Source organism: Rhinopithecus roxellana, chromosome 9 (genome assembly GCF_007565055.1).
Source record: "Rhinopithecus roxellana isolate Shanxi Qingling chromosome 9, ASM756505v1, whole genome shotgun sequence".
Taxonomy (NCBI): domain Eukaryota; kingdom Metazoa; phylum Chordata; class Mammalia; order Primates; family Cercopithecidae; genus Rhinopithecus; species Rhinopithecus roxellana.
This window is the reverse complement of record NC_044557.1, coordinates 42104571-42116806: the sequence shown is the minus strand read 5'-3', so window position 1 is coordinate 42116806 and position 12236 is coordinate 42104571. Positions and strand designations below refer to the sequence as shown.

Below are 12236 nucleotides of genomic sequence, written 5' to 3'. Positions count from 1 at the left end.
GAAATCTCGTGTTTTTAAAATATAACCACTCGTGAAGACAGGCATGATCCTTTTCGAATTCTATCCAATTATATATGTGTGTGTGTGTGTGTGTATCAGTCTTCATAGAAAAAAAAAACTTGCCAGTGGTAATCATTTTGTGATGTACAGATACAGTGAGACATTGTGTTGTACACTGTAAATATGTACAACTCATTAAAAAATACATAAAATAAGGCCGGGCGCAGTGGCTCATGCCTGTATTCCTAGCACTTTGGGAGGATGAGGCAGGTGGATCACCTGAAGTCAGGAGTTTGATACCAGCCTGGCCAAATGGTGAATGAAACCCCGTCTCTACTAAAAATACAAAAATTAGCTGGGCGTGGTGGTGGTGTATGTAGTCCCAGCTACTCAGGAGGCTGAGGCAGGAGAATCCTTGAACCTGGTAGGTGGAGGTTGCAGTGAGCCGAGATCAGGCCACTGCACTCTAGCCTGGGCGACAGAGCTAGACTCCATCTCAAAAAAATAAATAAAAAATACATAAAATAACCAAATTTTAAATGAATCCTGGATTATTAATATATCGTTATCAATTATTTTAATAAGCCCTAAAAGTTCTATAGTTTTTGTATTTCCTAAAGGAACTCGAACACATCGAGTATTACTGAAAGTGTCATGAGGAAAGTTGCAAGTTTATTATTGGAAAATACATGTTTATATATTTCTGTGTCTATACTTACTCTGTCATGTAGAGAAATATACACATATGCCAGGCATGCAGACTTTTTTTTTTTTTTTTTATACTTTAAGTTCTAGGGTACATGTGCATAACGTGCAGGTTTGTTACATATGTATACTTATGCCATGTTGGTGTGCTGCACCCATCAACTTGTCAGCACCCATCAATTCATCATTTATATCTTGTATAACTCCCCAATGCAAGCCCTCCCTCCTCCCCCCTCCCCATGATAGGCCCCAGTGCATGATGTTCCCCTTCCCGAGTCCAAGTGATCTCATTGTTCAGTTCCCACCTATGAGTGAGAACATGCGGTGTTTGGTTTTCTGTTCTTGTGATAGTTTGCTAAGAATGATGGTTTCCAGCTGCATCCATGTCCCTACAAAGGACGCAAACTTTTAATTCAAGAAATTAATGTGAAAAGCCATTTCCATACTGCACTAGCAAATCATTTTAGGTATTCCTATTGAACGACTGCTTACAAGGAAGATAACAAGCTACCTAGACTTACTTTTAATCTGTAGTAGGCATCAGATGATAAAGATGTTGCGACTCCTTAGATGTGAGGTAGCTGTCTTGCTACAAGCAGTCCTGATTTTGTTTGTATCAGGTTCATGCTCTCCTGGTTGTCTTGTGTTCAGAATATGTGGTTTAGTGGATGCCGTACGAGTGAACATGGATTTGCTTTTTCTTTTAAGTGAAGCCAGACTCAAATAGATGTGATGGGTGCTTTGGAGAGGAGGAAAACAGGCATCAGAGACAGATCACATTCACTCTTGACATTGTCTGATACAAAAACAAGACATTTAGCCTTAATGTCTTAACAGTAGCAATGAAAAGCTTCAAGTACAGTAGCTAGTTGGAATATCTTTACTACTGGGCCAATCAAATGTCACAGCGAGGAGTCAGAAAAACATTTGAAACTCTAACTTTAAAGTGCCTTAAATAAAGGGCAGTCTGTGCCCTAGAGACATTATATTAAGTAGCGATCCCTGAGTTTAAAATTCAACAAGGTTTTAAGAAAAAGAATTATACAATAGCTTAAACATGCATATATTTGTATGGGTTATACATTGTGATAAAAATCTGTAATTGAAGTTTATATTGAGAGATTTATATACTTTATTAATGGTTTCCAATTAGTGATATGCTGAAGAGAACAGAAAAATAAATAGGTACTATTTTCTGAGGTCAAAGGTATAAAAATAATTTAATTATTACATGGAGTTTACAATAATTTTTACTTTGGGTCTCTCTCCAAATGATGGCAGAAATTTTAGTCTGGCAAAATGTATATATACTCATGTGATTGACTGTGTGTATGTGAGTGTGTGTGTGTGTGTATGTATTTGATTCAGTCTCTTCTGAACCTTGCCTGCTTGATTCCATCTTCCCTGGTTAGTATCTAAGTCCAAGAGAGTTATATGACCCCAAGGTACTGGGGGTTGAGAAAGTGCCTGGTTCCAGATCACCCTCTGCCGTGTCCTGATGCAATTTGACATGTAACTCATTGCATCCGGTATTTTGTCACCAGCACCAAGACCTGCTCACCAAGGCCACATAACTCAAGTGATCTCTTATACTGAGGACCATGCAGGGCACCATGTGTGCCTCTCTTGGGCTCAGGAATTGTTAGATGGTCCCTGCACATCCATCTGGACTTCTCCATTGTGTCGATTCCGTCCTCACCACCTCTACGTGGTAGGAGAGGCTTTCCACAAGGATGGTGACTTCCAAGGAGCCACAGCCACCTGTGCTCTTAGATCTCCCAAGCTCTCTGGGGCTGTTCTGTCCACAACGGTTCTTGCGGGGATATGATCACTGATCACTTCTTGCTGTCCAAATTGTCGCCATCCCTAGACCAGGCAAACCTTATTGAGTGACCAAATATTTCTAATCATAATTTCTTTTCTATACAAAATGAAAACCTGAAACACCTGACGTCTGGTACTAATACACCTTCCCACTTCTAAATTCTGCTATAATATAGTGCATAATACAGTATACTATGTATTATGTAATATATGCTATATTACTATATTATATAATAAAATCATATTTTTATTGTATGGTAATACAAAATATTACTACATTACTATATTGTATAATAAAGTATATAGTTTACAGTAATATAAAATATTACTATATTGTATAATAAAATATAAAATATGAATAAAAAAATATTACTATTACTATATTATATAGTAAACAATATATAGTATACTATACATACTGTGTATAAATACTACACTATAGTATAGTAAATGTACTATACAGTATAAAATACTATAGTCTTTATAAAATGTTTGCTATGTATCATATATAAACTATAGTATATATAAGTTTACTATATAGAAAAAGGTTTACTATTTACTTGTTTATAGTTTTTTATATACTATATATAATATATACTTTTATACTTTTTATATACTATATATAGTATATAAAAAGTTTACTATATATACTATATATAAAATACATAAAAAGGATTTTCAAAATTATATACTACATACTATATAATTTTTAAAAAACTTTTTATACCTACAACTAATTTTGGATGAATTCTACAACAGAATTTGGAATAACTGATAGAAAATGAGCTATTTTACTGAAAAACTACTAGTCCAATAACTATAGATATAAGGCTTCTGAATTTACAGAATGCAGTCTATTTCCTGATTACCCAACCTCTGTGTATGCCATTTGGAAATTAATGTCAGTCTGTCTGTCACATCCATAGGCAGTAAGTTTTTTTTCATTTCAAAATAATTCCTTTTATTTATGGACAGCTGTCCTTTAGTAAAATTTCATACTCCCTTGGAGATTTGGAAAACACATTTTAAAATGTTTTAATGTATACGTCTTTAATTTTGGGCTATGTCTAGCTCTCTAAAATGAAGATACTTTAGCATGCTTGAATGTTTTAAAAAACATTAAAAAATTACGATGGGCTGTAACATAAATGTCATGTTTTTGTTGAAATATTCAAAGTTTATCAATAACTTTATGTATACTAAGATATTCCCGTACTACCCTGGACCGTCAAATCTGAATGAGAGAAGGAAGACTCGCTACTGCAGGACACCTGTGTGGATTGTTGGGATTTACTTCAAAATATTCCATTTTACTTCAAAATATTCCTGCTTCATAATTTACTATTTGTTGAAAATAAGTCAGTTGCTTGTAAGAAGCAGGGGATTCCTCAAAGTGAGGCAGACAGGAATAAAATGTATTGCAAGGGTCCTCATGGAAAGGATCCTCAGAGAAGTACTTCAGTGTCCTCAGGAGCACATGTGTGAGCCACCAAGGAGTGAGTCTTGCCAGCTCCTTAGAAGATTCCTCACTCTCAGCCAGTGTGGAGTAAATGACCGTTAACATTTAATCACAAATTTAGCTCTTGAAAGCTCTTTATGATCAATTGAATCCACTCATCCTTCCACATCCCTGTCAACTAACGTTGGACTCCATTTTTTTGCACACAACTATAAATGAATCCATTTCATTCCAGCTATTTGAAATCAGATCACATGCCTATATTTTACCTACATATGTAAATATTAAATTACCCCAAACCTCCAAACAGTAGTCCTATGAGGTTGGTTTTAAAAATCCCTTAGTATCTTATTCCTACTTCCTGAACTAATATCATTTGACCACAACCCTTCATAATCACAATTCTTTATAAAACTTAATAATTAAAAGGGACATGAAATTGTATTTAAAGTGTTATCACATTATTTTGTACCTAAACTTATGTGAATAGATATGTAAAACTTCAAGATGGGCATTTACTAAATGAAATTATCCTCAATAGTTTTTGTTACACTTACTTTTAGAACTTAATGTTTTGTTATTAAATAGCATTATTTTGGTTACTAGATTATTTTCATCTTAATATGTTCTTGAGTACCTCTCAGTCTCAAACTTTCCAATGTATTTAATTGAGATCATTATAGATTCACATGTAGTTAAAAGTAATTATACAACAGGTGTTGGAGAGGATGTGGAGAAATAGGAACACTTTTACACTGTTGGTGGGATTGTAAACTAGTTCAACCATTATGGAAAACAGTATGGCAATTCCTCAAGGATCTAGAACTAGATGTACCATATGACCCAGCCATCCCACTACTGGGTATATACCCAAAGGATTATAAATCATGCTGCTATAAAGACACATGCACATGTATGTTTATTGCGGCACGATTCACAATAGCAAAGACTTGGAATCAACCCAAATGTCCATCTGTGACAGACTGGATTAAGAAAATGTGGCACATATACACCATGGAATACTATGCAGCCATAAAAAAGGATGAGTTTGCGTCCTTTGTAGGGACATGGATGCAGCTGGAAACCATCATTCTTAGCAAACTATCACAAGAAGAGAAAACCAAACACCACATGTTCTCACTCATAGGTGGGAACTGAACACTTGGACTCAGGAAGGGGAACATCACACACTGGGGCCTATCATGGGGAGGGGGGAGGGGGAAGGGATTGCATTGGGAGTTATACATGATATAAATGATGAATTGATGGGTGCTGACGAGTTGATGGGTGCAGCACACCAACATGGCACAAGTATACATATGTAACAAACCTGCACGTAATGCACATGTTAAAAAAAAAAAAAAAGTATCACTTCAACAGAGTTGTAAGCTACTGCTCTAAGTTATCTAGGTTCACTACTCTGGGAATGCCAAAGTTTAATTTTTAAAAAATTTATTTTACATATCTTTGATGAAATAGTGATATTTTTTACTTTTTTAATTAAGGTAATATTTTCATGCACCTCCCCAAAGATACTTTCTGATATATAAACAAATCTGATACATGAAAACTTCACCGATAAATTTAGAAATAGTCACTGTAAATCTGAATTTCTCTAGGCTTTATTTCTAATTGAAAAATAATAATTGTATTTAGGGGGTGCAATGTGATCTTTTCATATAGGCATACATTGTAGAATAATCAAATCAGAGAACTAAAACTGTATATAAACCCCCAACCTACCTTTCCTATATGAGCAATGGGTTATCTACTAATTTGTAACTTTTTGATTAAGTGATATTTCAGGGTTTTCCCACTATCAAAGGAAGAATTTCTAAATCCATGTTATTTCAAGTAGATTACAACACAAATTATATTTGCATCTTTATCTAGGAAAGCCTACATTAACTAATCCAAGGAAATTTAAATCTATCAGACTATCATACCGTATCAAACTTACGTTATAGAAGAAAATGTTTATGTATGTGTATAGATAATGGCTTCTCAACTTGAAAAAAAGTCTCCAGATGACAGTCTTTGAACTAAATGATGAATTAACACAACGCTTTTTAAATTCAACGTTTGTCATCTTTTTTAATCCCAGAGATAATGTAAAATTTCTCAAATCAAATAAGTTTAAGTAACTAACTTCAGTTTCACAAATGGGTGTCAAAAGCATGCCAAAATAATATAATCATATTTGTAAAAGACTGTTTTTAGGATGTATAATCTCTGCTCTTACAATGTATCCTATAATCTCATTTTAATAAAAATACCCTGAGGGGCCCAACAACAACAAAAATAGTTTGTGTACTGTATACCAGTTTCTCCAATGGAAGCCACTTGCAAAACTGTGGTACAATAATTACACTACCAGAATATTGATGTATTATGGTGAAGATAGGGACTGTTTCCTATCATGAGAATTTCTGGGGCAACTCCAAAGAAGAACAATTGTACAATAATTACACTACCGAATATTGATGTATTACAGTCAAGATAGGGACTGTTTCCAATCATGAGCATTTCTAGGGCCAACTGCAAAGTAGAGCAATTGTTAGATCAGATGGCAGTTGCATGTTTCGTTTTTAAAGGAAATGTCAAACTTCAGAAGTTTTCTGTTTTCTACAGAAAATGGCGGTACCATTTTTTATTTCCACCAGCAATACAAGAGCAATCAGTTTTCTCCACATTCAAGCCAGCATGTGATGTTGTCATTATTTATTTTTATTTCAGCCATTCTGAGCTTCTCCATTGTGTTGATTCTGTCCTCACCACCTCTACCTGGTAGGAGAGGCTTTCCATAAGGATGGTGACCTCCCAGGATGGTATTTCTCTCTGGTCTTAATTTGCATTCCTCTAATGTCTATTGATGTAGAGTAAAATATTCATGTGCTTATTTGCCATCTGGATGTCCTTTAGGTCACATGACTGTATTTTCTAAATAGATTGTCTTTTGCTGTTGAGTCTTGAGGTTAATTGTACATTCTAGATACTTGTCTTTTGTCAGATATTTGGCTTGCAAATGTGTTCTCCCAGTCTGCAGCATACACTTTTATCCTCTTAATAGGGTCTTTTGCAGAGCAAAGTTTTTAATTTTTATGAAATCCAATTTATTAACTTTTTTTTTTCTGGATTGTAATTTTGGTGTCAAGTGTAGAAACTCTGTCTAGCCCTAGACTCAGAAGACTTTCCCTATTTTTTTTTACTAAGAGCCTAATTGCTTTACATTTTACATTTATATTTGTAATCCAATTGTTTAATCATAATTTGTTGATTTATTCTATGCAGTTCTTTTGAATCTGTTGAAAACAAGTTGGAGATACTTGTTTAGGTTTATTTCTGGGTTCTTTGTTCTGATCCATTGAGCTATGGGTTTATTTCTTTGTCAATCTGCCAATACCAAATAGTCTTAATTGTTGTAGATGTAAAATAAGTCTTGAAATCAGGTAAACTATTTTTCCTACTTTATTCTTCTCTCACAAAATTGTTCGAGCTATTCTATTTTTTCTTTTTTGCCTTCTCATACACATTTTTAAAAAGATCTTGCTATATCTTCAAAAATTCTTGCTGGGATTTTGATGTAAATTGTGTAAAACCTGTATATCAATTTGGAAATAACCTATATCTTTACATTGAGTCTTCCAATCTGTTAACATGGTATACCTCTCCATTTATTTAGCATTTCTTTGATATTTTGCTTAGTGTTGTGTATTTTTCTGTATACACTGTTGGGCATATCTTACTGTATTTATACAGAAACTTTTCCTTTTTTGAGCTATTGTGATTGATGTATTTCACATTTTGATGTTAATGTGTTTATTGCTAGTATGCAGAAATACTATAGATTTTTGTATGTTCATTCTGTGCCCTGCACATGTGATGATATCAAGTATTAGCTTTACAAGTTTTCTTGTAGATTCCTTGGCATTTTCTATAAAGGTCATCATGCTATCTTCAAATAGTGGTAAATTTATTCATTCCTTTCTGACCCGTATGCATTTATTTTCTTTTCTTGTATTATCATATTTGTAGGATATTCCAGCACAATATTGAATACAACTGTTCAAGCAGATATTTCTTGACTTGTTCCCAGTCTTATGGAGAAGCATGCAGTCTTTCACCACTAAGCAAAATGTTATCTTTAGGCTTTTTTTTTTTTTTTTTTTTTTTTTTTTTTTTGGGGGGCGATATTCTTTGTCAACTTGGAGAAGATTCCCTCCAGTCATATTTTAGTGTAGACCTTTTCTCAGGATTCAGTGATTATTATTGTCAATTTTTTTTTTCTACAAGGATTACTATGATCTTGTGATTTTTCTTTGTTAGCCCATTAATATTGCAGATTATATTGATTAATTTTCAAAGATTGGACCTTTCTTATATTCTTCTAAAAAACACCATTTGATCATGGTGTATAATTCTTATCTTGACTGCTTCTGTTTTCTCTTATTTGGTTAAGGAATTTTGCATCTATATGCATGAGAGATACTGTTTTATTTTTCTTTTATCTGTGTTTATCTGATTTTGATATCAGAGTGTCTTAGTCTACTTAGGCCACCATAACAAAATACTATAAGTTACGGGGACTAAGAAATACAGTTTTACTCCTTCACACTTTTGGAGACTGAAAGTCTGAGATCAGTGTCCAGAATAGTCAGTTCCTGGTGAGGGCTCTCTTCCTGACTTGTAGACAGCAGCCTTCCTGCTCCGTGCTCACATGGTCTTTTATCAGTATGTATCCAGGGAGAAAGGTATTCTCTTTTCCTATTTTTAACGAACACTAATCCTGTGGGATCAGAGTCCTAATTCTTCAACATCATTTAACTGTAATTACCTCTGTAAAGCCCTGTTTCCAAATACAGTTATGTTGTGGGTTAGGGCTTCAATGTATGAATTGGTGGGAGGAGCGTAATTCAGCCCATAAGGGAAAGGATAGTGTCAATGCCACAAAATTACTAGAAAAGCATTCCATCCACTTATGCTTTCTGGAAGAGACTGTGTACAATTAGTGTTAATTCTTTAAAGTGTGTACCAATGGTGTTGATTATTTAAAGGTAGAATTCCCCAGTAGCAACATTTGGAACTGTATATTTATTTGGGGTAAGTTTTAATAGCTATATGGTAATTCACATTATGTATTTTTTCATTGGTTGTAATAGTTTTTTTTTGAGTTAGTGACCCATATTTTCTTAGTTGCCAATTTTACATGTCTAGTTTCTGTAGTAACTTTTTTATTTTTTTGATGTCTTCTGAGTTCATAGTAATATTTGATGTTTAATGACTAACAATGACTACTTGTGCCTTCTGAAACTCCCAATTATTTAGTCAGTCTTTGTCAATTTTAATGATTTTTTTCTGAAGTACTGGCTCTTTTTTTCATTATTTGTTCTTTTTTTTCCAATTTTATTGATTTCTGTACTTTTCTTATTTATTTATTTTGCTTTGTGTTTCCTTTAGTTTGATTTTTTTTTTTTTTTTTTTTTTTTTTTTTTCCTTTTACAGTTCTTTCAATGAGAATTTGGATTAGGGATTTGGGAGTTTTTCTCTTTTCGAAGTTCTGTTTTTAGTGCTACTAATTACCTTCTCAGCACTACTTAGCTGAGTCTTACAAAGTTTAATATGTTGTATTTTATATTTTCATTCAGTTTATATTTTTATTTTCCTTGAGACTTCCTCTTTGATCCATGGATTATTTAGAAGTGTACTGTTGGCCGGGCGCGGTGGCTCAAGCCTGTAATCCCAGCACTTTGGGAGGCCGAGACGGGCGGATCACGAGGTCAGGAGATCGAGACCATCCTGGCTAACACGGTGAAACCCCGTCTCTACTAAAAATACAAAAAACTAGCCGGGCGTGGTGGCGGGCGCCTGTAGTCCCAGCTACTCGGGAGGCTGAGGCAGGAGAATGGCGGGAACCCGGGAGATGGAGCTTGCAGTGAGCCGAGATTGCGCCACTGCACTCCAGCCTGGGCAACAGAGCGAGACTCCGTCTCAAAAAAAAAAAAAAAAAAAAAAAAAAAAAAAAAAAGAAGTGTACTGTTTATTTTCCAAGTAATTATATATTTTTCTGTCATTTTTATCTTATTGATTTCTAATTTGATTCCACTGTGTGGTCAGAGAATAGATGCTATATGATTTTGGTTATTTTAAATGTATTGAGGTTTGTTTTCATGGCCTCAAATATGGTTTATCTTGGTATATGTTCTATGGGCACTTGAAATACGTGCGTACTCTGTTCTTGTTGGATTAAGTGTTCTATAAATATTGATTAAATACTGTTGTGTAGGGTTGATGAGTTCTGTATCTTGCTGGTCTTCAGTCACAGAGTCACAGGAGAATTTAAACTCACTGTTTTGTTTTCTTTCTTAAAGCAATGTTTGCTTCACTGACTTGTCTTCTGTATTGTGTTCAATAACATATAAACCAGAAAGCAGTGTCTGCTGGTATGACAGTGGTTTCTTTTTCTGTTCATCAGTCATTTACTTCATGTGAACGGACTATCTGGAAGTGGTTAGGATTGGCATCCAATGGGAAAAAATAAAAAGAACAAATGAGTGTCTTTAAGGGGATTGAATTAAAAAAAAAAAAAAGCAGACAGTGGATACTGCAGTTTACAAAAATGAATACAATTTGAGAGTTGGTGAAGATCCCTGTGAATTGTACCAGATAGGAAAGATGATAAACCAAAAGACAGGGAGGGAGGAAGGCTCCTAGGAGGGTAAAAAAGGACAGACCAGCCTCCACAGCACAGGCATTTGTGGATTTTACGACATAAAAAAATAAGGTACTTACCAGAATGTGGGTATTTTTAGCGTTCTTACGTTGGGAGTCCCATTGTGGATCACAGAGCTGTGTCAGGATTGATTTGCCCTCTGGACAGCTGCACTGGGCCTTTGCCATCCGGATCATCTCACTCACTTTCTCTAAGAGCACTGCTTGGAATCCAGCTGAAACAGAGATTGTTTCATGACCACACATGCACATACTGCAAGTGAATATACCACTGTTAAAGTTATTCAGTGACTTCATCAAATAAGCTTTTTTGATAAATTCATGCTTTTAACTTTCTTCGTGTCTTTGTTTGTTTGTTTTTTAATTTAGATTATCGGGATTTCAGCTGCCCTCGTCTATAGTGAGTACAGGATCTATCCTCACTCTGTGGTTCACGACAGACTTCGCTGTGAGTGCCCAAGGTTTTAAAGCATTATATGAAGGTAGGAGATCGATTGAGTTTTGCACATGCATTCACTATCCAAATGATCTAACACATACCACTCTGGATTAACAATGAAAAATTACGCTATTGTCACAGGTCGTTTCATGGTGTACACATTTGGCTTCGGTGTAATACATTGGCATTGGATAACACTGTTATAATCGCCAAACTTTCCAGCCTAAAACATGTTCAGAATTTTTTTCTTATCACTGGAACTTTTCTTGTTTGGGTTTTCTTTTTATTAACTTGTGGTGAATAAGTTTTGAGAAGTCTGAATAGCCCTCTTATGCAGCAAAGAGTTCATTTTTAATGCAGAAGAGCTTTATTAAATTTTTGGTTGGACAATTATACTGATAGTGCTTGAGTAAAGGAAATTTCATTAAATGAGCTTTTGTTGTCAAAGCTGAAATTTTTAATAGAGAGAATTTGCTTTTACTGTTGTTTGATCATGCAAGGCATAGAGATTTTATTTGTTTTCATGTCTTCGGATTTGGTGCCGAGATGCCTTTGCGGTATGGCTATCATTATTAAAATAGCTTTTGGCAGAATTTTTTTTAAAAGGCAAAGATAGAACTTTGGAAAAGGAAATTATCACTTCAAGTATTAGGTTTTAAGAAATTGAACTGGTTAATACTTTAAAGGCTGACTTGTGTCTACTTTAGTACTGTTTTGCATGGAAATTTAAATTGTCTTTTACGTATAATGCAAGAGCTATTGTCGGTAACACAAACTCTGGAGTCTGCAAACTTAAAAAGCAATTTGTGGGTAGAGGTATAAACCAATTCCTATTTGCAACACACACTGTTTACTTTGGATGTCGTTCTCTGCTAAGTCACAAATTACATACTCTTATTGGGAATACTCTGCCTTTAGGGAACAATCATATTTTGTGGAAAGTTAAAATCTACATGTGGTTTGTGCAAGTGAGTTTGGCTGTAGTGAAATTATCAGAAAATGGTGGAAGGTTCTCTTTGTAGAGACATAGGAATAGACCGACTCATCCTCTCACTTAAAGTTACATGTGGAATAATGCTG

At 34.6% G+C, this 12236-nt stretch overlaps 1 protein-coding gene across 1 annotated transcript in view; it reads left to right on the top strand.

Moving 5' to 3' along the window:
* Nucleotides 1–12236, top strand: part of CSMD1 (CUB and Sushi multiple domains 1) — a 2044058-nt gene that overhangs the window by 572115 nt on the left and 1459707 nt on the right. Inside the window, exon 3 of the mRNA XM_030937494.1 lies at nt 11087–11199. Within this exon, the coding sequence (XP_030793354.1) occupies nt 11087–11199 (113 nt within the window). The remainder of the gene's footprint in view (nt 1–11086; nt 11200–12236) is intronic.